The sequence below is a fragment of the Nannobrachium achirus genome (assembly GCF_963921795.1).
Source record: "Nannobrachium achirus genome assembly, chromosome: 3".
Lineage (NCBI taxonomy): Eukaryota > Metazoa > Chordata > Actinopteri > Myctophiformes > Myctophidae > Nannobrachium > Nannobrachium achirus.
This window is the reverse complement of record NC_137812.1, coordinates 73,479,777-73,506,304: the sequence shown is the minus strand read 5'-3', so window position 1 is coordinate 73,506,304 and position 26,528 is coordinate 73,479,777. Positions and strand designations below refer to the sequence as shown.

Genomic DNA, 26,528 nt, shown 5'->3' with positions numbered 1-26,528 from the left:
AGGACGTAATTAATTTGCAAGCGTGATCTGGGAATGCCCATATATGGGCATGTTCTGACAACACATTGTCGACTATGGGCATAAAAGGGACATGAAGAGAGAGCGTGATGTCAGAGCAGCAAACCCATTCTGTTAAGAGTGGTTCCCCTGACATCACAGTGACATCCGAGCATGATGTCAGAGTGATGTCACAGTGACAAGGGAACCAATAGACTGTAAAAATGTGTACGGACTGAAGGACTGAACAGGCAGACAGACGGAGACAAGCAGCGGCATTTCTCATGGTATACTGCGACCTTCAGTCGCAACTATTTTATTAATAAAATCTTGCATGTCCCTCCATTGAACTCAAATGAAATCAGCTGACCCTCCCTTGGACTAAAATTAGAAAGGCATGACCCTCCCCTATTTCTCTCCAGGGGTAGTAACTACAGCTGTATAAAAAACCACACAATATTTACCTCTGAGAGTGAAAGTATAAATAATTAAAATTAAAAGCAATACATATATATTGTTGTAAAACGTAAAAGTACCTCAACATTGTATTAAAATACAAACTTAAGTAAATGTATCATACTTTCCACCAATGGTTAGTAATAAGCCTTATTTGGATATACCTGATAGCCATATCATTATAAATGCTACATTGAATTAAATAAATATAGGCTATGTTTCTAATATGTAATATTTTTCTCTGATGTGTGTTCATTAATGTTAAAATATTATTTCAATTAACAGCAGTGTAGCAGCGCGCACACGCACGCACGCACGCACACACACAGACAGAGGATTCCATCATTTAGCTCAATGGTGACACACCCACACCGGTGACCCATGGAATGCTGCGCCTCCAGGGGGAGTATTAGCCATGTTTTAAACGGAATAACGGCTATTATTTAATTTCACGGCTCTTGCATTAGATAAAAGTCAATAACAATAGTAATGTGTTTTGAAACCCGTGACATGGGGGGGAAAAAAGGGAACGCGCGACTCGATTCGACGGGTCACCGGTTTGGGTGTATCGCGGCAGGTTGCATCTCCCACATAACGTTACACAGCATCTGGTGACGCCTGGAGAAATGGACGGCTTCCGGGCTGTGCCTTTGTTGTGAAATGAGATTTATTAAATTAATGATTTGACATCTTAATGAGTGATTAATTGATGTGTTTTACCGTCATTAAGCAGCAGGCTGTGTTTACGATGCTTCAAGCTGCTCTCCTCCGCCGCCATCTTGATTCATCTGGCTGCCCACCGGTGACGTCACTGACGACACCCAGCACAATGTCAAGCATTTTTTTCTTTTTTTTTTTTGATTGAAGAATTTATTAGAAGTTTGCAATAGAAAAAAGTACAGTTTCATGACAGTACAAATCACTGGTACAAGGTCAACTAAAAGGAGATCCTAGAAAGCCGAGGCTTATTTCCACAGGAACCATCTGGGTTCCACAGGAAGCATCCCTTATTTAATATGTAATATACATAATGTATTGTTATTTATGTATGAGGCATTCTCCTTTTAATATGCTATATATTTATTATGAGGCATTCTTCATGTAATGTACACTATGTATTTATTATTATATATCATTGTTATTTTTGTAATTAAAATGTTTTTTATTTTTCTTAACAAAGTGTGGTTATGGTACATTGCAGAACAAATCAAAAGACAGTCAGTCCAAGATATTCCAAACAGAAATATAACATTAAAAATAAAAAGTAGGACTATATCTACTGCATAGTAGCCCTATACTGTGTTCTATCTGTCTGTCGTTGAATGTTAAATGAGATGCTTACACTAATAAGTGGTTTCCTGTGCAAATAAGCCAAGGATCTCCTTTTAGTAGACCTTGTACCAGTGAACTGTACCGTCATGAAACGGTACTTTTTTCTATGCAAACTTCTAATAGTCTTCAATCAATCAAACCCCTTTCACATCTTCATCAAAGGTTCATGATATACATCAGAAATCTATCCCATATCATTTTCATTTTTTTCCCATTCCATTCACTCTGGCCAGCATGTGTTCCTATGATGTAATTTTAATCATTTCCTCATTCCACTCTTCATCTAATGTGTATTTATTGAGGCATTCTTCATTTATTACACTGTATTTATTATGAGACATTCTTTATTTAATAAAACATTTCTATAGGCTATATCCATTGCAAGGGTTTCTTCATTTAATATGTATTATATAAGAGGGTTTAATACAACATTTCTATTGTGTCTTTATTATAAGGGATTATTAATTTAATAAATCTGTATTCAATATAAGGGATTCGTCAGTGTCCTATACTGCAATATCATGGCTTCTCTATAAACAAAAACAGCATCATTACTATCATTATTATTAGCAGTAGTAGTTTTATGATAGATTAAGTGTCAAATGCCAATATTATGAATAGTTGTTTATGAAACACAGGATAAGATGTAGATTTCCTTTTGGCAGGCACGTCAGTATGTGAATGAACGAATGAATATTTTATTTTCGTGTCCGGACAATTTCTTGTTCGTAAAGGTGTCTAGTAAAATATCTAACAAAGATTGAAATTCAACATCCCTAGGAAAATCTTTGACAGCTAGGGTAATTCTGGGTCTCATTCACTTACTATACACTATAGCCTACTATAAGGGAAAAAATCACTCCCAAAAAATATGCTTTAAGTGGGATGTGAGGGCCGGTCTAACTAGGTGTTTTTAATTATTCTGAATCCATTGCAAGCATTTGTTTTTGTTCATTGGGCTAAAAACAATAAATAAAAATGGTTTAGTGATGAGTCTAAACCAGAGTCTAGACTCTCTCAGATGGTGTGGAGCGCTGCACCCATTTCGAAGGATACCAGTAGACTCCCTAAATCGGGAGATATAAGCGACCGTCAGGTCGCATAAACAAACTTTAGAAGGCAATGGTAGCCAATCAGGAGGGAATTTGGGAAATGGGACAGATCCATGTTGATGACATGACTTTAGAGATACTGTGTACCGCTTTGCGTGATTTTAGGGCAAAATCTGTAGGAGCAGTGTCGAAAGATTTGAAAGGGGCAACGGTGGCGGAGATATGAGTAGGAGAAAAGTGTGACGTGTAGTGACAGACTGACAGCCGTGACGTGACAGACTGACAGCCGGTGGAGGTTTTGATAGTAACTGCGATCTGACGGCCGCAATCAATGCACTGAATGGGAATCTGTCGCGTGTATTCAGGTCATTGAATGGTGCAGTAGCTGAGATACTGAGCTACCGGGCGTGGTTATCACAGCATTGTTTGGGAGATAACCGACCTACCGACAGGGCTCAGTAGCTGCGCTGTATGAAGTATAGTTATTTACCATGACGGAGGCGTACGTCTCAGGCGACCTTGAGCCACGCGAGACACCGGCGAGCGAGCAGTAGCGAGCGAGTCGCCGTGTCGAGCGTTGAGAAGGTGGCATGAGCAGACTCAGCGCCGTTATAAGTTGTAAACCAGCGGGCCGGAATCTTAAGTCAATGTCCTCCCGACCTTTGTCAACCCGCTGAATGATGACGATGACGCTTTTTCTCAATTTTCTCTCAGTGTAGGCCTAAGTTTCTCTCAGTGTAGGCCTAAGTTTCGCTTTCCTCCTGATCTTGGCAGTGACAGAACGGTGCCATCCATCCATACATCCATCTTCAACCGCTTATCCGGAGTCGGGTCTAAGGGGCAGCAGCTCCAGCAGAGAGCTCCAACCTTCACTTTCCTGATTAGAGTAGTAGTTCACCCCCAAAATGAAAACATTTCTATTGATTAGTCACGCCATGGAGACTTGAGTTCAATAATATTTTTGTTTTGTAATTATCGCATTCCTAAGACAATAATTCGATTTTAGTACATTTACCCCCGTTGATTCCGGAATCAACAGGGGTATCCGGAATCAACAGGGGTAATCTTTTTGTGATGAAATTAATCTTATGCCCTGTCCAGACCGGCGAATTAGCGAAAGCGACGTGAATAAGCGAACCAAAAAGGCGAAGAATTCGCCATTCGCCCTTTTCCATACACACCAAAAAGCGACGCGAATATGCGTATAATATTCGCTTAATTCGCCTAAAAATTAGGGGGCGATATCTACCTGCATAGCCACAGGAGAAAGGAGAAGAAAGGAGAGAGAGGAGAACAGAGACAGTGAAACAAATAAAACAATGGAAACTACATCCTCAAGTGATGATGAGACCTGGCCGTGGTTGTTAGCCTATTAAATAAGAAAAAGAACAGAAGAGACAAGTGACAACACGCGTTCTCCGTTCCCCTCCCCTCAGCTCCGGCCGGGGGCAGAGTAGACAGGGTCGGTCAGTGTTTTATCATAGCCGGGTCGGAATGGCCGCATCACCCTCGGAATACGGGGCTGTCAATCATTATGTGTATTACCCGAGAGGACCCAAGAGGACCCGTACTGTGTGTGTACTTTCTGCTTTTTTATGCAAACTGTAAAGCAATCAATCAATGTGTGTGTGTGTGCGTGCGCTGGCGTGCGCTATAAGGAACGAACTACTGGAGTTCTGTTTAACGTGTGTGCTCAGCACACTGTGCTGTGTTTAGGCTGGCCTGACCTAGGATCATGGTCTGTTAGCCGTGAGGCAGCGAGATGAATGGCTGTGTAACAGTGAGATGATAATGCTGGTCTAGGATCAGTTTAACAGCAGGGGAAAAAGATCTTGGTGCGTGCGTAATGCATGTGTGATGGTAGCCTGCTGCCAGGATGATGAGAAAGCAGCCGCGACCGCGTACAAGTTAAACCATGACTTTACTCTCTGTAGTTAGAAAATAGCCTAAAAGTATTCCTTTTAATCTCTGGCTTTTGTTTCGATCTTAATATTATAGATTCCTTGGTAGCCTTCTTCTGCCTGTCAATCAGTTAACAGCGCACGCTGCACGGCTGCAGTGAGTTACATGAAAGAGGGTTTTAATAATGATTAAATGGTCGGGTCTCTCGGAAATAAAAGGATTTCGGGACAACATGTCACGGGTTTCGGTCTGTAAAAAAAGAAAGTCAGTGTAAAGTAACTAAAAGTAGCCTACATTTACTTGAGTAGCCTGTACTTGTAGGTATTTGTACTTGAGTCGAATTTCCAGTACTTTCCTTTTAATCCACTCATTTCGGATCCTATTGTAGGCTATTTAATACCCAGCGATTTATTTTAAAACATTAGATATAACATATAACATTTTGCAGATATAAAGTAGCCTACAATAACAAACACATAAACCATGCTTTTACCAGTAAGACATTCGAGTAGGCTACTTTTTCCAAGCAGCCACGCAGACGAGACACGGAAAAGGTAGAAAGACACTGTTCCCCTCGGCCTCAATGTAACGTGAAGGTCCCTCCACCATTCTCTCTCTCTCTCTTGAAATAGGGTAGAGTGAGCTTACTTTGATACAGAGAGAGAGAGAGAGGAATTCGCCTTTGAACGTTCGCTAAATTCGACACAAGGGCGAATAAAAAACAGACGCCTTTTCGCTTTTTCGAAATTCGCGTTTGGTGTGGATGCTGCCATTGACTTTATAAGGTTTTTTAAAAAGGCGAATTATACGCTAATTCGCTATTCGCCAATTCGCCCTCAGTGTGTACGGACCGGAATGTGACTAATACAAACATTATTGAACTCAAGTCTCCATGGTGTGAGTAATCAATAGAAATGTTTTCATTTTGGGTGTGAACTACTCCTATAACATTAACAACCTCATTCTGGGGGATCCCAAAGCGTTCCCAGGCCAGTGTGGAGATGCAATCTCTCCATTTGGCCCTTGAAATGATTGGAAAGTCAAAACTGCCATGACATACATGATGGCGTATGTGTGTTACTTTTCATCTCTGAAGTGGTTGCATACTGTATGTACAGTACAGTAGATCAGTGGTTCTCTACCTGTGGGTCGGGACCCACAGGGGGTCCCCAAATTATTTTGGGGGGTCCCCAGATTATTAGCTTAATGTGCAACGTTGTTTTCTCCCTCAACAGTAAACAAACCAGCATAAAGTTTAAGTGTATAGAGGGTACCTGCACATTTCTAAAGTGACAATTTAAGGACTTTTTAATACCTCTAAAATGACACATTAAACATTGGCCAAATTGTCAATCATTACAGGCAGAAATCTACATGCTCACAATGCCTCACAACGGGGGTCGTGGCCTGAAAAGGTTGAGGACCCCTGCATTAGGGTAGAAAGAAACAGGCTGACTTCAGGTGAACAAACCGCCTTTATCACTCCAACATAAACCTTTATCACTCCAACATAAACCTTTATCACTCCAACATAAACCAAACCAACAACACACATGTAAAAAAATCAAACCGTCACAGCAAACATGTAAACAAAACAATCCGCCACAAGATTGTGTGGTGTGTGTGGTCGGTGTGAGTGTGAGTGTGAGTGTGAGTGTGTGTGTGTGTGTGTGTGTGTGTGTGTGTGTGTGTGTGTGTGAGTGAGTGCGTGTGTGTTTGTGCATGTTACAGGGGTATTTCACTTTAAAACACATTTGATGTCATTTTAATGGATACTCCGGATTTAATGTCACCCCAGACAAGTTTAAATTTTAGTTTTTTTTTTCTGTTGGCTTTTAAATAAAATAAAACTAAACAAATTAAATAACATAAATTAAAATGAAATAAAATTGTTATGGAAAAATAGAAAAGCAAAAAGAAAAGAAAATGAATCAATCAACTTAAAATAACTGTCTGGAGTGAAACACACAACGCCTGCGTAGACGTCAGAACGACCCCAGAACGCCTGTGCCCCCAGAAGTGTTTTCTAAAGTAAAATACCACCTTTAGAGCAGTGTTTAATTCCAGGGTCTCAGTATCTGGGTTCCCTTTAGAGGGGTCTACATTTGACCCATATAACAAGTCTGTAACTCTGACAGTGTACAAATGGAACCAAATGAACCCGTTAAGGCCCCACCAACTCTAAGTGGTCTAGAATCAGACAACACTGGCGAGTCGCCATCTCTTGAACAACAGAACACTGGACTTCTGGACGCAGAGATGGAGCTGCTTATGAAATAACTGTCACCGAACAAAGTTAGGGTTCATTTGGTTCCATTTGTACACTGTCAGAGTTCAAGGAGTAGTTCACCCCCAAAATGACGTATTTTTTTCCTTTCTATTGATTACTCACGCAATGGAGACTTGAGTTCAATAATATTTATTTTTGGAATTTGTCGCATTCCTAAGACAAAATAAAAATATTATTGTAAATGTACCCCCATTGTTTCTGGATTGGGGACGCGAATGCATTTGGTCCAGAATCAATGGGGGACTTAGGGATGCTACGAATACAACAAATTATAATTGAATGGCATCGAGTAATCAATAGGAAAAGTACATTTTGGGGGTGAACTACTCCTTTAAGGGGGGACCTTGAAGTTTTAAAAAGTTTGAGAAACACTGCTTAGATTATCAAGTGTGTGTGTTGTGAATGTGTGTGTGTGAGTGTGAGTGTGAGTGAGTGTGAGTGTGTGTGAGTGTGTTATGAATGTGTGCGCGCAGCCAGTGCGTTTACGGCATGTAGTGCGTCGCCGCGGGGTGGTGAGTGGGCGGCGGGCCGGCGGCGATGTAGCCAATCATGTGCGAGGGGGCGAGGCTAGGGGCGGGGCAGTAGAGCCGGGGGGCGTGGCCGTGCCCGCCCGGAGGCCAGTGGGCGGGGCCGGGCATGAAGTAGGCGGGGTGATGGGGGTGAGGAGGGGGGTGGGGGTGAGGAGGGGGGACAGATAGGTAGGCGGGGCTAGGGGGCGGGTCATAGGACAGGGGGGACACGCCGATTGGCTGCTCCTGGTACAGCAGGCCCGGAGGGGAGGGGCTCACGGGGGAGGTAGCCACGGAGGAGGAGGAGCAATCCAGGGGCAAGGCGTGGCCTAAAGGGCGGGAGAGAGAGAGAGAGAGAGAGAGAGAGAGAGAGAGAGAGAGAGAGAGAGAGAGAGAGAGAGAGAGAGAGAGAGAGAGAGAGTTTTAGTAGTGGAAATCTTTTATGAAACCAGTAAGACTCCCTAATCGGGAGATAAGCGACCGTCACATCGCATACACAAACTTTAGAAGGCAATCGTAGCCAATAGACCCTATTCACAGCCCGCCCACTCAGCTAATTTCTCAGCAACTTCCTGGTGCTGACGTCAGTTTTGAAGGGGAAACTAACACAGAAATCGCTGGACTTAAAGCCAACAAATCACTATTTCGAACAGCCATATTTTATGCTTTACTATTCGGAAATTGCATAAAATTTGCGATTTCTGTGTTAACTCTATGGGCTTTTAGCAGGATTTATTTCTGTGTTAACTCTACAGTACATCCTTTTAGCAGGGTTTATTTCTGTGTTAACTCTACATGCTTTTAGCAGGGTTTACCCTTCAAAACGTGACTTCAGCACCAGGAAGTTGCTGAGTGGGCGGGGCGTGAATAGGGCTAATCAGGAGGGAATATGGGAAATAGGACAGATCCATGTTAATGACATGACTTTAGACATACTGTGTACCGCTTTGCATGATTTTAGGCCAAAATCTGTAGGAGTGTCCGAAAATGTGTTTTGCAAAAATCGGCCTCCAAAAATGTAGTAGGCATGAGCATAAGTACAATTTAAAAGTAAAGTACAAAGTTTAAAAGTAAGTACAATTTAGAGGTATTTGTACTTTACTTGAGTATTTCCAATTTCCCAAACTTTTACTTCTACTCCACTACATCTCGGATCCAAATATTGTACTTTTACTCCACTACATTTATTTGAAAAGTAGTTACTAGTTACTTTGCAGATATACATTTTAATATTATAAAACATACATAAACCACTTAGCCAAAAATATTTAGCTACATTTTTGAGTTACAAATGTTTGCTTTGAAAAAGATATATTCAAAAGATTTGCCAAAATGTCAATATCAGCTATTCTTCAACATGTCATTCACCATTATTCAATATAATATTTGATCACATAATCAATCAGTCCTGCCGACAACTCCGTTCACTCCCATGGATCTCCAAGCTCACAATGCGTCGCAATGCCACCCAAACTGAGCTTGTAGATCTGCTACCTCTGAAGGTTTTTCACCTGCAGCATATGCCAATTAAGAGACGGATCATATTATTAGTAATCGATTAGCGGCGGTACTCACCGTTGGCATGTCCTTCCGTCTGTCCGTCCCCTCCTGCCCTGGTGGATTCTGGGTAGGGAGAGGGGGGTTGGTGAGGGCTGGGCTGTGCGGTCGCTGCAGACAAAACACACAAATTAATTAATTAATGACTTAATCACCTGTTAGCACATTTACTGACATCGAACCGCAGGATTCTGTTTGACCACTTAGGTCGTCTATGGCAGTGGTTCTCAACCTTTACAGGCCAGGACCCCCAAAATAATCATATTTGAACTGGGGACCCCCCACCCCACCCTGACGAGCACTAAGAGCTGAGACATTACATTTTGTACAACACTGTTCTGTTTCTACATGCTCACAACACCTTGCGTTGTGAGCATGTAGATCTGCCATTTTCACAATGTCTGCCTCCCATATTTGACAATTTGGCCAATGTTTAATTTGTCATTTTAGAGGTATTAAAAAGGCCTTAAATTGTCACTTTAGAAACATGCACTTACCCTCTATACACTTAAACTTTGTTGTTTTGTTGAATGTTGAGTGAGAAAACAATGTTGCACATTAAGTTAATCATCTGGGGACCCCCCAAATTAATGTGGGGACCCCCCTGGGGGTCCCAACCCACAGGTTGAGAACCACTGGTCTATGGCAGTGAATTAGTTTAGTTTAGTTTATTTATTTATTTTTTCCATGTAAAGAAACATTGAATTTCATAATCACATTTCATAATCACATTTCATATACGTTTCCTTTCCCTGGAAAAAAAGGAATAGACTGAAGCCTAAGCTTATTACGTCTACCCTGAAGTTGTTTTTAAAAACATGTAAAACATCATTTATAGTATAACAATTATTCAAACAATTATAACATGATTCCACTCATTAATACAGCATTCAAAAAGATTAAGATACAAAAGTATAAAAAATTCAAATAAACATTTTATTTCCCCCTAATTCCATAAATCCCTAAATCTGGTAATAACAAAATAATACCACTAGCCAATTTAAATGTAAGACTCTCCACTAAGTTTTATTTTTAAAGAGTTTCTTAAACTTCGCCATATTTGTACACTCTTTTTATTCATTATCACATTTGTTCCACAACTTGACTCCCTTGACCGTCTCCGCCAGGTCATTGTGATCGTGTATGAAAAGCCAAAATGTTATTTATCCAACAAAGTGTCTTCTGTATCATAGCATAAATACACGTCTGACATTTATAACAAACCAGAATGCATGAAAATCGCTTGAAAATACAGTGACTTATGATGGTTTTAATAGTGGAGAGAGCTCCCACTTCAATAGACATGCATTCATTATGAGCACTGAAACAAAAACTCAAATCCCCATAATCCATGGGTAATCCACCGTGGGAAGCCTCCATCCAGGATCCGTAGACGTAGAAAGGGAGACGCCTCCATCGGCTCCGGGTCATATCCAAGAGGGCGATAGCAAGAGGGCGGAACCGACCCGTACTTCCCGTTTCTGCGCGACGTGGGTGGATACCTTTTTAGGAGGTGGAAGCATGTTTGGAGTCTGTTCATTTACAATGAGAGAGCTAACGTGAACACAGGTTCTGAGCTATTATTTTGCTCCATGGTCACTGAACTAAATATTGGACCCGATCGACACAAGCATCACAATATTAATACAACTGTCATACTTAACTCTTTGAGTGCCCCCTTTTTCACCACTAGAGGGCCCCAATGACCAGAGAATTCTACTTAGACAGTGCTGGTATATGCACAAGCCCTGCAGCCATGACATGCCTGAACACTTTCCTTTGTGCATGTACAGGAAGAGGATGAAGTTAGCTTGAAGTTAGCTATTGGCTACCAAGCATTTTAGAAGATCTATTTTCTGCAATTTAGCCACGATTAAACCTTGCACACCTCATGCATGGGAAAAAAACAGAGAAGAATGAGCTCTAAAAAATCCAATGCAATCCTGGATTGCATTGGAGTGGATTTGTGCAGTTTGTTCACAGCTTTCAAACAAAAAAATCCGATTGGAAATCCGTTCAGGCATTCTTGAGATAATAGCCATTATGTTTTACATGTTATGTAAACAAAAATGGCTGCCCTGTATGTTAGATGGGGTTGTATGGGGGTGGAACATGCAAAATCGCGATTGAAATCATGTTCACCAGATTTGATGGGGTCCAAAAAAAAAAATTCAAAAACATTTTTTTCAAAAAAAAAAAAAAAAAAAAAATTTTTTTTTTTTTAAAGCCGAACTAGTTCGGGATTGGCACTCAATGAGTTAAGTGAGTGTGTTTTTTTTAAGCAACACGAAAAAGGAGAAAATCAACTTTATCGCCCTTTCTCTGTCCCAGCAACACTCTCTCGCGGGACTCTAGCACCAGTAAACAGGACGTGCGGGAGATTTGCCGTCAGAGCCTGCGTCCACTTAGGAGGCTATTTGTAGGATGTGTGTACAATGTCGCACTCTAGTGGATCCAATGAGGTTGCGCTTCATCTTCATAAATTAAATATCTTTGGTTATGCATCGACCGAGAGAATCTGCATCGCTTCCACGTGTGTCACAGAAACAGAACTTGGATAGGCCAATCAGAGGCAGGTGGGGGCGGGTCTTTACGTACGCAGCCTCAAAGAACAGCTGAACATCAGGAACCGGATGGAAAAGTGCCAATAAAGCTCTGTTGAATTGAATCTAAGTCCTGGAAAATGCAAACTGTGATTGGCCAGTAAGTAGTCACAATTAAAGTAGGTGACACTGTGATAGAAAGAAAAAACTACATCTGCTACCTGGGTTGCATCCTGGAGGCTAACCTATCCAGTGAAAAAATGACCACCAAGGTTATCAATAAAGTCAACCAACGAATTCGCTTCTTGCAAAGGGTTGCCCCGCTGATCAATACTAAATCCCGAAAGACACTAGGAGGAGCTCTTATTGGGCCCCTCATTGATTACGGAGTCCTTGTCTGGTATCGCGACGCCCCAGCCGCCTTAAAGTTAAAGCTTCAAACAGCCCAAAACAAACTAATTAGGGTTGTGCTTGGTCTCCCTCCTCTGACCCACCTTACCGATCATCACCACGAAAGCGTGGGATGGCTCAAAGTAGCTGACAGAGTACAGCATCTTGCAATGGGCCTGGTGTACAAGATACACTACACCTCCAAGATTCCCATGTACCTGACAAACTACTTCTTAAAGGTCAAGGATGTTCACGACCACAACACCAGAGGCAGCTCCACTAATCATCATCAACGTAGATTTAACACTAAACAAGGCTCTAACTCGTTCTCCTGCTACACCATCAACATGTGGAACGCCCTTCCTCAAGCCCTAAAGGAGAGCAAATCCCTAGCCTCCTTCAAAATTGGTATGAAAAGTCACCTTCAGACAGCTGCTACCCGTGACTTGTAAATAGACTAAGCCCCCATGCCCCCCCCCCCCCCCCCCCTTTTTTATTATTCTTTTTTCTGCCTTTGTATTTGATGTTATGCTTTTGAAACTGATATTATCCTAGATAAAGTACTATGTTCTATCCGTCTGTCTTTCAATGTTATATGAGATACTTAAAGTGTGGTTCCTGTGGAAATAAGCCTCGGCTTTCTAGGATCTCCTTTTAGTTGACCTTGTACCAGTGATTTGTACTGTCATGAAACTGTACTTTGACTGGCAGCGGTCTGTGATCTTACCATGTATGGTGACTTCCTGGCTGTGGGCGGAGCCTAGGTAGGCGGGGTAGGCCTGGTAGTGATAGGGTGCGTCTGGAGGGGGAGGGGCCGGGTACACCTGCTGCCAGCTGTTCTGGTGACACCACTGGACGGGAGGGGAATTACACCTCGTTACATTAAAGCCGGCGCAAGTGAAATGTTTTGGTAAAAAAACAAACATTGAAAAAGGTAAAGCATTAAAGTGATACAGTGTTAAATATCTCTATATTGTGACAGTAATCATTTCTATAGAGTGTTTGTTCAGTAACAGTGTTAAATAGCTCTATATTGTGACAGTAATCATTGCTATAGAGTGTTTGTTCAGTAACAGTGTTAAATAGCTCTATATTGTGATAGTAATCATTGCTATAGAGTGTGTGTTCAGTAACAGTGTTAAATAGCTCTATATTGTGACAGTAATCATTGCTATAGAGTGTTTGTTCAGTAACAGTGTTAAATAGCTCTATATTGTGACAGTAATCATTGCTATAGAGTGTTTGTTCAGTAACAGTGTAATCATATTGTAGTCTTACTGTACCTGAACTCCTAAGTTGAAATAATACTGAAGAATCCTGTAGTCTGGAGAATGAGAGAGAGAGAGAGAGAGAGAGAGAGAGAGAGAGAGAGAGAGAGAGAGAGGGGCGGTCATTTATTGACGTCACGTGCGCCTCCAGATGTGTGTGTGCCTGCATGTGCGCATGGAGCAAATAGAAAATACTGCGCTGCAGTAGAGAAACTAAACGTTTGCTTTGAAGGAATCTCAAACAGTAATGGAGCCATGTTAGCCTACGTATGAGGAGGACGCACATACAGTCACCATGCTAGCCTACGTATGAGGAGGACGCACATACAGTCACCATGTTAGCCTACGTATGAGGAGGACGCACATACAGTCACCATGTTAGCCTACGTATGAGGAGGACGCACATACAGTCACCATGCTAGCCTACGTATGAGGAGGACGCACATACAGTCACCATGTTAGCCTACGTATGTATGAGGACGCACGCACATACAGTCACCATGTTAGCCTACGTATGTATGAGGACGCACGCACATACAGTCACCATGTTAGCCTACGTATGTATGAGGACGCACGCACATACAGTCACCATGTTAGCCTACGTATGTATGAGGACGCACGCACATACAGTCACCATGTTAGCCTACGTATGTATGAGGACGCACGCACATACAGTCACCATGTTAGCCTACGTATGTATGAGGACGCACGCACATACAGTCACCATGTTAGCCTACGTATGTATGAGGACGCACGCACATACAGTCACCATGTTAGCCTACGTATGTATGAGGACGCACGCACATACAGTCACCATGTTAGCCTACGTATGAGGAGGACGCACATACAGTCACCATGTTAGCCTACGTATGAGGAGGACGCACATACAGTCACCATGTTAGCCTACGTATGAGGAGGACGCACGCACATACAGTCACCATGTTAGCCTACGTATGAGGAGGACGCACGCACATACAGTCACCGCTGGAAACCTACAGTAGGTGTTAAAGTATCCATTTGAATAGGGTGGCCTCAGCCCCGGCGGCAGGACTCAATGGCTTAGGGGGGCCGTCTGTGAACTTAAGGCTGCAAATGTGTGTTTCACCTTTGTTTTCGAGTATTTGCCGGTTTCACGGGTGCACGGGTCTGTGGCCTCTCACCTCTGCACGTACCTCTGGGCAGGTCAGTGTGTGTGTGTATGTGTGTGTGTGTGCGTGCGCTCACCTCTGGGCAGGTCAGTGCCATTGGGGTCGTAGGAATAAGGGGGCGGGGCCATCACGGTCGCCACGGGCAACTCCCCCATCTCACCGACCAACCAGGGAGAGGGGGCCGGGATCGCCATGGAAACTAACACACACACACACACACACACACACACACACACACACACACACACACAGTACATTTAAATGAATAAAGTAAATGATATTTACTTGCTTCAGTCGCTCTAGATTAACTCATTGAGTGCCAATCCCGAACTAGTTCGGCTTTATTAGCGTATCGCAGAGTGCCGATCCCGAACTAGTTCGGCTTTAAAAAAAAAAAAAAAAAAAAAAAAAATTGAAAAAAAAATATTTGATTTTTTTTTTTGGACCCCATCAAATCTGGTGAACATGATTTCAATCGCGATTTTGCATGTTCCACCCCCATACAACCCCATCTAACATACAGGGCAGCCATTTTTGTTTACATAACATGTAAAACATAATGGCTATTATCTCAAGAATGCCTGAACGGATTTCCAATCGGATTTTTTTGTTTGAAAGCTGTGAACAAACTGCACAAATCCACTCCAATGCAATCCAGGATTGCATTGGATTTTTTAGAGCTCATTCTTCTCTGTTTTTTTCCCATGCATGAGGTGTGCAAGGTTTAATCGTGGCTAAATTGCAGAAAATAGATCTTCTAAAATGCTTGGTAGCCAATAGCTAACTTCAAGCTAACTTCATCCTCTTCCTGTACATGCACAAAGGAAAGTGTTCAGGCATGTCATGGCTGCAGGGCTTGTGCATATACCAGCACTGTCTAAGTAGAATTCTCTGGTCATTGGGGCCCTCTAGTGGTGAAAAAGGGGGCACTCAAAGAGTTAAGACTGTCGGATAAATACCTAAATTGTAAATTTATATAAATAAGTAATCATTGCTAGAGTGTTACATTTTAACAAACGGTTTAACAAAAAAAGAAATACATACACAAAAGTAAGGAGAATTGACTTCGCTCCATTATATCTCCCCTTTAAGAATACCAATTGTTATTGTGTTTTAGATCATTTTTATTGGTAATTTGTCACCTTTACAAGGAGGAACAGGCAGGTGTGTACCAGTCACAGGTGTGTGCCAGTCACAGGTGTGTGCCAGTCACAGGTGTGTGCCAGTCACAGGTGCGTGCCAGTCACAGGTGTGTGCCAGTCACAGGTGCGTGCCAGTCACAGGTGTGTGCCAGTCACAGGTGCGTGCCAGTCACAGGTGTGTGCCAGTCACAGGTGTGTGCCAGTCACAGGTATGTGCCAGTCACAGGTGTGTGCCAGTCACAGGTATGTGCCAGTCACAGGTGTGTGCCAGTCACAGGTATGTGCCAGTCACAGGTGTGTGCCAGTCACAGGTATGTGCCAGTCACAGGTGCGTGCCAGTCACAGGTGTGTAACAGTCACAGGTGTGTACCAGTCACAGGTGTGTGCCAGTCACAGGTGTGTGCCAGTCACAGGTGTGTGCCAGTCACAGGTATGTGCCAGTCACAGGTGTGTGCCAGGCACCTGAGCATGGGTTCTGCCAGAATTTGGGACCTAATGCTATCCTCCAGGATGACAACGCTCACCCCCACAGAGCCAGGATCATCAGAGAGAACCTCCAGAATGTGGGAGTGGAGAGGATGGAATGGCCTGCCTTGAGTCCAGACCTCAACCCAGTTGAACACTTGTGGGATCAGCCTGGGTGAGCTGTACGTGCTAGAGTGACCAACAGAACCACGTTGGCTGACTTGTGACAAATCCTGGTTGAGGAATGGGATGCCATCCCACAGGTTGGTGACCAGCATGAGGAGGAGGTGCCAAGCTGTTGTAACATTAATAAAGTAAATACATGGCCAATATGTGTTGTTTTTTATTTTCCTTATTACTGTGGGAGAGGGCAATCTTCAATGCTCCAAGCAACAAAGGTGAACACCAACAAAACAGTATAGCAGGCCATTTTGGCAAATTTTGAGTCGGCGCTACCCACACATTTGGCTGTGTTGCTCATTCCACGAATGATGCTTACAAGCTGTACCTTGCTGTAAAGGTGACGAATCAACGCAAGAATGATAAAACACAATACCAATTGTATTATTAAAGGGGAGGTATACCGAAGTCAGGGTTCCTTACTTTTTGTGCACGTTTTTTTTTACATATCGCAAACACTGTGTGTGTGTGTGTGTGTGTGTGTGTGTGTGTGTGTGTGTGTGTGTGTGTGTGTGTTACCTGGGCGTGGCTGGCTGTGTGCAGGGGGGGGCAGGTGGGAGGAGGGGGAGGTGGGGGAGGAAGAGGAGGATGAGGACGATGAAGGTGAAGAGGGAAGAACAGCTGTAGGCTTCACCACCTGACACACACACACACACACACACACACACACACACACACACACAATATAGTGCACATTGCAAACTACAGGCGCTCCACACGTCCTAGACTTGTATATCGTCGTTGCCGGGTGGAAACCTTGTATGTCCAAAACTCTTCACTTTGCATTTATCATTTTAAAAACTGTTTAAACTAGTGAAAACAGCCGATCTACAAGCACACAACGGCTCGCACCGCGAGGCGCTGTGTGCTTGTAGATCGGCTGTTTTCACTACCTGTGCGACAGCCTTGTATGATGAAGCAGGGCTTTACTTCGCGGGAAAACGTACAAATTTGAAACTTGGAGATACGAGGTTTCTGCCCGACAACGACGATATTATATTTGATATATTACTGCTTTTGAGCAACAAGCCCAACACTTAGTAACTTCCTCGTAAGACTATAGTGTCACACATGCAACAATTATTGTCCTAACATTGTGTGGGTGTGTGTGTGTGTGTGTGTGTGTGTGTGTGTGTCACTGGCGCCTGTTCAATGGAGCCAAGGGGAGCAACGGCTCCCCCAGATCTGCCCCCCCCCCCCCCCCCCCCCCCCGCAGGAATATTGCGTGCCGATCAAACAACGTGAAGTGCTTTTGCGTACTTATTTAATTATTTAGCGTCAGACCCTAGCTCTGGCGTCACTTACTGCACGTTAACACGTACGTCCTTTAAGTAGACCTAAAAATAAAAGTAGTGTGTTGACTAATCATTACAAGTGTCTCTTATTTCTCTTATTTTGAAATCCGATTTTAGAGGAAGTCCGTCTTAACCCAGCTGCCATGACACTCGAAACTCTAGTGTAACTAAGTAAACACGGACCCACGTGGATTAAAAACAACATATTATAGCCACAGTTCATATTTACGATAGGATATTTAAACCATGCTGTGACTTAAACAAGAACACACTTTGGAAATACAGCACGTTAACCTCTCGGAATCTCCGTAGCAGCATACAGTATTATGTGAGTAGAGCATCTCATATGTCTCTCTGTCTGTCTCTCTCATGCTGGTTTATGTCGCATCACAAGGCTTTCACGTTGTGGGAGCAGAGCTTGCAGCTCCAATAAAACGCTTGCTGTGCAGTTATCAGGTGCAAAAGACGAGATCGGCCATCGCCAGCGTCTTTTCTCTTTACTAGGCTATTATTTATATTGTCTTGCATGAGCAACTACGAGGTGTGCACTGTGCAGCATATCTTGATACAATCTGCCATAGTTCTCCATCTATTCATCATTGCTTTTAAAAATGGCACTGTTGAATAGGATAACTATTTAATGTGCAGCTCTGAAAGGCTTGCATAGACCTAGTGTTGTATTTATTTGGTCATGTCAGAGCCTATTAAAAAAAAGGTGCGCACCAAGCAACATATCCAGGTCCTCCCCTGAAGCCCCAAAGACACCCGAAAATGACTTAATAAAGGACGACTTTATAACCGCAAATAACCGATTTTCGCGGCGCAAAAAAAAAAAAGAAAAAAAAAAAGATTCCAGGATTTGTGCTCCCCCTAGTGGGGACAGAGTTAGGCGCCGGTGGTGTGTGTGTGTGTGTGTGTGTGCGTGTGTGTGTGTGTGTGCACACCTGCTGTGTGTAGTTGTAGTGTGTTTGAGAGTCCTCCTGGATCACCTGTAAAAACACACAAGCAGTAAACAGACCATCCAGACTAGAATATAAAGACATACTGTACATACATTCATACCAGGATACAAAATAAACACCTCAGACACAAAGCACTGTGTAGGATGATATACCAGTTAAAGTATTAGTTTTGTGCTTTCTTTGTTTTGTATGTGTCTATGGAGTTAACATTACTCTAACAGACCCCCAGGTGTGGTTATAATATGTTGTGTATGTGTCTATGGAGTTAACATTACTCTAACAGACCCCCAGGTGTGGTTATAATATGTTGTGTATGTGTCTATGGAGTTAACATTACTCTAACAGACCACCAGGTGTGGTTATAATATGTTTTGTATGCGTCTATGGAGTTAACATTACTCTAACAGACCACCAGGTGTGGTTATAATATGTTTTGTATGCGTCTTGGGCCGGCTACAGACCTAAAGGCACAAAAACGAGTGCGTTTCGTGGGGGGGAGGTGGGGGGCAGACACAGCACAATGCATTCCGGATGGAAGTCGAGTGGTTTGAAGTCGAGTGCGAGTCGTGTGGTGTTGTGTGGTTGCGTCCAACTTGCTCACGACTCGCACTAGACTTCAAACCACTGGACTTCCATCCGCAATGCATTGTGCTGTCTCTGCCCCCCGCCTCCCCCACACAACTCTCACTCAACTTGTGCGTTCCAGTCTGAGTGCAGCCTATGGAGTTAACATTACTCTAATAGAACAGGGTGGGGTTATAATGTGCAATTTTGCCTTCCCTTAGTATAAAATCATCCCCTCCCCTTTTACCATACACCCAACACTGTGGGTGTGGCTAACTTCAGCTGGGTCACCACCCACCATGACAACCAGGTATACTTAATGAACTGGTGGGTGTGGCCACATAAAAAACATAATTGTAACTCTTTCTGTACACTTTTTTGGAGAAAAGAAAATCTTCCTCCTCGTATAATCATGGAACCCAGTCCACTCCACAATGCAACCTTCATTCCCACCACCCTGGCCACAATACCCGATGAAAACGGCATGAACCTACAGACACTGGAAGTGCTGCGGTTAACGGAAGTTACGTCATACGTTGCAGTACTTAACATAAAGATTGTAGCTCTTAACTCGCTCTTAATAGGTGTCATTTGTCAGAATCCATGTTTTTGTTTGGATATTGTTTATTACGAGCGCAACCGACGGGTCGGGAGAAGTAGAACAGTTTTTTTTTTCGCCAGCGGGGAATATGAAAAAACAATAACATTTGGTGAAATTCTCCCGGTGGAAGTAGCACGGTTTAATGCCGTTTCAGCCTATGGTCGTAACCAGGCTTTCCTCTTCGCAGAGGAGTAAGCCTGGCTACGCGAGGCTACATTCCCACTGGCAGTTGCAAGGAGCTCCATTGGTGGTCTGGTCTTTAGGTGAATTAGTTACAGTGGGTTAATTAGACAGGAGGTTAATTAGACAGGTTAATTAGACAGGTTAATTAGACCGGTTAATTAGTCAGGTTAGGATGAGAAGTGAGTTGTTTACCAGGTTGTTGTTGGGATCGTTGGAGGCGTAAACCACTGGACTCTGGAAGTCTGTGTCTTAAAACATATATTATAATTAAACAATTAAACCACTAGAATACATTACATTCATTACAATTAAACAATTACACCACTGAAAACATTACCGGTATATTCATTACAATTAAACAATTACACCACTGAAAACATTACATTCATTACAATTAAACATTTACACTACTAAAAAAACATTACATTCATTACAATTAAACCACTAAAATCATTCGTAACATTCATCACAATTAATCAATTAAATGTTGAAGTCCTTGAGCAAGACTCTGAACCCCTAGTTTCTCCCGGTGAGCAGGTTGGTGCCTTGCATGGTTTCCTCTGCCATCGGAGTATGAATGTGTGTGTGTGTGTGTGTGTGTGTGTGTGTGTGTGTGTGTGTGTGTGTGTGTGTGTGTGTGTGTGTGTGTGTGTGTGTGTGTGTGTGTGTGTGTGTGTGTGTGTGTGTGTGTAATGAGCTCTATATAAATACACCAAGTGCAAAGCCCTCACCTTATTTACATAATCTCTGACATCACATCCTGTCTAAAGTTTAAAACAAACATCCTCACCTTGGCTGGCGTAGATGTATTCCTCCGAGTACTCAGCTGACAGACAGACAGACAGACAGACAGGCAGGCAGGCAGGCAGGCAGGCAGGCAGGCAGGCAGGCAGGCAGGCAGGCAGGCAGGCAGGCAGGCAGGCAGGCAGACAGACAGACAGACAGACAGACAGACAGACAGACAGACAGACAGACAGACAGACAGACAGAAATAAAGATTTAAAGGAGCACTTCACTCATTTGAGTCCTCACTAATAACCAGTATTAAGATGACATCTTTTCTACCTACTCACTCTGTGTCTCAGAGGAGGGCTGTGGACAGTTCAGAAACCTCTCTACCAGGCCTGGAATTTCATCATTTTAGGGTCAGGCCACTTGGCCTTTGGTGTTGTCCATTTTTTGAGGGCACAAAGGCCAAATGCCAGGGCAGGAAGGCCATCAAATAAAACAACGATTTTAGTCCATTGAAAGAATTTGTTGAATTTAAGGGCTAGGGATGATAACCTAATCTGCAGTGAAATAGATATATGATGGTATTTACTATCAGCCCTGCACCAATCAAAGTCACTGGATTGGTTTAAAGATGGGGTTAAGACTTCAGAATCTCAACATAAGACACTGGCGTCTACATGACAAGAAAGATACACTGGTGTCTACTGTCTACATATTGACCAGAAAGAGACACTGGTGTTTACGGTCTACATATTGACAAGAAAGAGACAGAGACAGAGGAGAAAGTGGTACAGTCAGCTGGGGCATTAAGGCCACTGTGGCCTCAGGTCATGCCATTGGTTTGAGGGGCATTAAGGCCACTGTGGCCTCAGGTCATGCCATTGGTTTGAGGGGCATTAAGGCCACTGTGGCCTCAGGTCATGCCATTGGTTTGAGGGGCATTAAGGCCACTGTGGCCTCAGGTCATGCCATTGGTTTGAGGGGCATTAAGGCCACTGTGGCCTCAGGTCATGCCATTGGTTTGAGGGGCATTAAGGCCACTGTGGCCTCAGGTCATGCCATTGGTTTGAGGGGCATTAAGGCCACTGTGGCCTCAGGTCATGCCATTGGTTTGAGGGGCACAAGGCCAAACTGAGGGGCAACGACAGCCATGGCCTTCATGAAATTCCTGCCCTCACTCAATCTGTGGAGGGCTGTGGACAGTTCAGAAACCTACAGTGTTCCTTGGGCTGGGCTAGGGCATTCACGAATAGTGATTTTTAGAATTTGAATTATTCGACCTCAAATAGTCTAATATTCGACAGGACTGGCCAAACTGACAAATATTAAGTAAGCAAGAGGCGGACATTGTGAAAATAGCAGATCTACATGCTCACAACGCCTGGCGTTGCGAGGCGTTGTGAGCATGTAGATCTGCTATTTTCACAATATTTATCTGCGGAACCAAGTGCTTGTCAGGGTGGGGGTCCCCAGTTCATATATGTTTATTCTGGGGGTCACAGCCTAAAAAGGTTTGAGAACCCCTGGTATAGAGCATTAACAAATTCATCCACCAGGGGCATTGACAACTCATTCTTATGACTTCCTATCTAGCCAAGCTTTATAAACTATATCTTTTTTAAAGAGAAAACAGTAAAAATAAAATAAGCGAATATTCGACTTCGGTGAACAACATCGAATAGTTACTTTGATATTCTAATATTTGGTGAATGCCCTATGCTGTACAGTTAGCCATGCTGAAACGGAAGCCGTTTCTCCTGCATTCAAGGAGCTTGGAGATGGGATATTTTCGGTGCCTGTAAAATGGGGGCTTCTCTCGCAAACTTTGCAAACAAATATGACATGACAAGATTCATCCAGAGATAAGCTTTAGAGTCGTGGACAAAATCTGCAGGGGAAAATAAAAAGTTGTTCCTTTGTGGAAAGGTTTCACAGCCATCTGTCCAACAGACAGAGAGAGAGAGCCACCTTATAACCAGCATTATATTAGTGAGGACCAATTATATTTGTATTAGTTAATAACCAATGTTTTCAAATAATTGCATTGCAGTGGAGTAATTCTTACGCTGAGCGGGGGGAACACAGCCTCCCCCCCCTCAAAAAATAGCAGATCTACAAGCTTGCAGCGTGGCTGTGAGCTTGTATATCTGCTATTTTTCAATAGTTAAAGCATAACATAATGGTTAAAGTGGTGACCCAGACGTATGATTGAGTTGAGTACGTCTACTCTGCGCTCCAGATTTCGTCGACCTAAACTATGACGAAAAATGTTTGTCGACTGCGTTTCTTTCACTGACGAAAACGAAATAAAAACTAAAAAAAAAACTAAGCTGTGATGACTAAAACAAAGACTAAATATTATTGACAATTTCGTCAACAAAATAAAAACTAGACTAAAACGTTAGGGAGGGACTAGTGGAGGAGAAAGTCATTTTATGTTTGGTTGCTCTCAGGTGTTGCTTGCTGAAAATAGCAGATCTACAAGCTCACAACGCGCTGCTGCGACGCGTTTTGAGCTTGTAGATCGGCTATTTTCAGCAGGCAACCAAGTGTAAAATCAGTCATTACGATGCCATCAAGGCCCGCCAAAATACATTTTAGTTGACTAAATCAACTGTAGATTTAGTCAACTAAAATCTCATGACATTTAGTCGACTAAAATTAGACTAAAACGAAAACGTTTCAGGAGACTAAATTATGACTAAAACTAAATCAAAATGTGCTGTCAAAAACAACCCCGCTGCGCTCACCTTGGTCCCCCAGGGTGCTGGTGTCCTCCGGCTCCTCCTCTGATGATGTCACCGGGGGCTTCCCCCCCGCAGGGTGGGGGGGTGAGGAGGGGTGGGACTCCCTCTGGACCCAGTAGGAGGGGCCGTGAGACGGGGGCGGGCCCATCAGGGGAGGGGGCGGGGCTACGGCCTGACCCTGGAACAACGAATCATGTTGGTTGTATCAGCCGCTATTGCAGATTTAAAACCAGGAAAAGCATCATCAAGTGTCATTTTAGAGTTTTGCGTTCAGCCGTAGAGACCAGGATTAATGCATGTTTTTTTTCCTGAGTGTACCTATCCTAGGGCAGTGGTTCTCAACCTGTGGGTCGGGACCCCCAGGGGGGTCCTCAAATTATTTTGGGGGGTCCCCAGATGATTGACTTAATGTGCAAAGGTTTCCTCACTCATCAGTAAACAGACCAACATAAAGTTTTAAGTGTAGAGAGGGTATCTGCACATTTCTAAAGTGACAATAAAGATGACAAATTAAACATTGGCCAAATTGCCAAATATTAGAGGCAAACATTTAAAAAAATAGCCGATCAATATTGCTCACAACGCCTCGCAAACTTGTGAGCATGTAGATCTGCTATTTTCACAATAGAACCGTGTTATACAAAATCAAATGTAATGCCTCAACTCTTAGTGCTCGTCAGGGTGAATGTGAACTGGGGGTCCCCAGTGATTATTTTGGGGGTCACGGCCTGAAACGGTTGAGAACCGCTGTCCTAGGGGACATGGGGAGAACATGCAGACTCCACACAGAAAGGCCCTTTTCACCAACCCCAACCTAGGGTGTGGGCACTGATGATGCGGACACACAGGGTGCCCTATCCTGTGTGTAAAAAATATGGATGGTGGGAAGCCATTGGTTTTTATGCTGCAAAAACAACGCTTTTTTTGGCCCTTGTACGGGTGCCGCCATCATTATAGAAATCAACGTTCATTGGTAGAAATGATACCATCTGGAATGCTATTGGCTGCCAACTGTCACGTGCAACCGGAGGGATACTTGGAACATTGTCTTGAGCTTGCCGAAAATAAAACACACAAAGAATCATCATCACAAGCCTATGATCACAAGCCCCTCCTACAGCATACCCTGCTATAACATCAATTGTAACTGGACCATATTTTCACAAAATGCATATCATGGTGATTGAAACGAGGCTTTAAACTAGCGACAGGAACCATGAAGTATTTATGACAATGTATATTGACTCTTTTACTGCTTTGAACGTTAACGCTCGTCCCAATTCTGAGCGCGGCGCAAAGCCAATACGAACACTTGCTTTTTGTACCATAACAGCGCAACTAGCGGGGGGGGGGGGGGGGGGGGGGGGACAGAACAGGTGATAGTAAATGGGTTGAACCATTCTTACGCTGAGCGGGGGGGAACAGGTGATAGTAAATGGGTTGAACCATTCTTACGCTGAGCAGGGGGAAAAGAACAGGTGATAGTAAATGGGTTGAACCATTCTTACGCTGAGCAGGGGGAACAGAACAGGTGATAGTAAATGGGTTGAACCATTCTTACGCTGAGCAGGGGGAACAGAACAGGTGATAGTAAATGGGTTGAACCATTCTTACGCTGAGCGAAGGGGAACAGGTGATAGTAAATGGGTTGAACCATTCTTACGCTGAGCGGGGGGGAACAGGTGATAGTAAATGGGTTGAACCATTCTTACGCTGAGCAGGGGGAAAAGAACAGGTGATAGTAAATGGGTTGAACCATTCTTACGCTGATCGGGGGGAACACGGCCTCGCCCCCCTCCTCCAGGTGATAGTAGGTGATGGAACCTTCCAGCTCCTGAGATGACTCCTCCCCCGCGTTGCCCGGGAAACCAAACTGACAGTCCTTGTTGATGGAGGCCATCTGACGACGACTGCGACTGACACGCACGTGCACACACACACACACACACACACACACACACACACACACACACACACACACACACACACACACACACACACACACACACACACACACACACACACACACTTATGTTATACTTAAACTTCAGATTTCACTTAATGCAGTGGTTTTCAATCTGTGGCGTCGGGACCCCCAGGGGGTCCCCAAATTATTTTGGGGGGTCCCCAGATGAACTTAATGTGCAACATAGTTTTCTCACTCAACAGTAAACAAACCAACGAAAACAATTAAGTTTAAGTGTATAGACCATGGGTATTCAACTGGCGGCCCGCGGGGACCTTCCTTGTGGCCCCTGGAGCAATTTAAGAAAAAAGAAAAAAAAAAGAGATTAAAAAAAAAAAAAAAAAAAAAAAAAATCCAAAATCGTTTTTTTTGTGGAGGCTAATGAACGTTATAGGTATGGTTTGCGCGATATGAAACGTGAGCTACATCTTACCATAATCACAGTAATCCCTAATATTCATATATAATAATGAATGTTTTCATCAGTTGAGCTCACCGGGACCGGAAGGAGTAGTTGTCGTAACCATGGTAATAGCGCCTCCCAGGGTGGTAATAGGCCAGCTGGGGACCAATCAGGTGGCGGTTCATGAACCGGACCGAGCTTCTGATAGGACCACACACACACACACACACACACACACACACACACACACACACACACACACACACATTACTAAACAGACAATAGACAATATGGACTATGGGGCTGTTAAAGGTGATACACCATGAAAATTAACTTTTCCTATTTTAAAACCTTTTTTTGGGGTCCCACTAGCACCTTCTATCCTCACAAAGTCCCATTTCTGACCGTCGTGTCTTTCTCTGGTTTTGAGAAGGCGAAGGTTAAAAGTATCCCACGGGTTCTCAAAACAGGCTGTCCAGATTTGCTGCCGATTGTGACGTCATCTGCCGATTGTGACGTCATCACAAAAAAAAAAAAAAAATCAAAAACATTTTTTTTTTCAACATTTTTTTTTTTCAAAAACATTTTTTTTTTCAAAAGGATTTTTGGGGGGGTGGCGCAGTTCAGGCCAAAGGTGGTACTGCAGCTGAAAATGCTCTGAGAGCCATTCAAAAATGAGAGGCTCTCTATTCAGGAGTGGTAATTTAGCCTCAAACCTTTTGAAAAACGTTTTTGGGACATAAACAATATGACATAAATACTTTTTAAATGCATGGTGTATCACCTTTAAGTCTGACATCATTTTGTAGGCAGAGGAGAACTTTTGCCCCCCAAAAAAGCGAAT

At 43.3% G+C, this 26,528-nt stretch overlaps 2 protein-coding genes across 2 annotated transcripts in view; both read right to left on the bottom strand.

Moving 5' to 3' along the window:
- Positions 1–1,231, bottom strand: part of LOC308282441 (atlastin-2-like) — a gene marked incomplete at both ends in the record, with an annotated part of 38,041 nt that extends 36,810 nt beyond the window's left edge. The window contains one exon of the mRNA XM_080722786.1: positions 1,174–1,231. Within this exon, the coding sequence (XP_080578912.1) occupies positions 1,174–1,231 (58 nt within the window). The remainder of the gene's footprint in view (positions 1–1,173) is intronic.
- A 6,280-nt stretch (positions 1,232–7,511) lies between these two features.
- The window catches only part of alg13 (ALG13 UDP-N-acetylglucosaminyltransferase subunit), a gene marked incomplete at both ends in the record, with an annotated part of 36,236 nt that continues 17,219 nt past the window's right edge, over positions 7,512–26,528 (bottom strand). Inside the window, 12 exons of the mRNA XM_080722785.1 lie at positions 7,512–7,867; positions 9,114–9,206; positions 12,756–12,879; positions 13,312–13,352; positions 14,521–14,643; positions 16,751–16,865; positions 18,471–18,515; positions 20,029–20,084; positions 20,627–20,662; positions 23,319–23,493; positions 25,081–25,231; positions 25,778–25,885. Coding sequence (XP_080578911.1) covers positions 7,512–7,867; positions 9,114–9,206; positions 12,756–12,879; positions 13,312–13,352; positions 14,521–14,643; positions 16,751–16,865; positions 18,471–18,515; positions 20,029–20,084; positions 20,627–20,662; positions 23,319–23,493; positions 25,081–25,231; positions 25,778–25,885 — 1,423 coding nt within the window. The remainder of the gene's footprint in view (positions 7,868–9,113; positions 9,207–12,755; positions 12,880–13,311; positions 13,353–14,520; positions 14,644–16,750; positions 16,866–18,470; positions 18,516–20,028; positions 20,085–20,626; positions 20,663–23,318; positions 23,494–25,080; positions 25,232–25,777; positions 25,886–26,528) is intronic.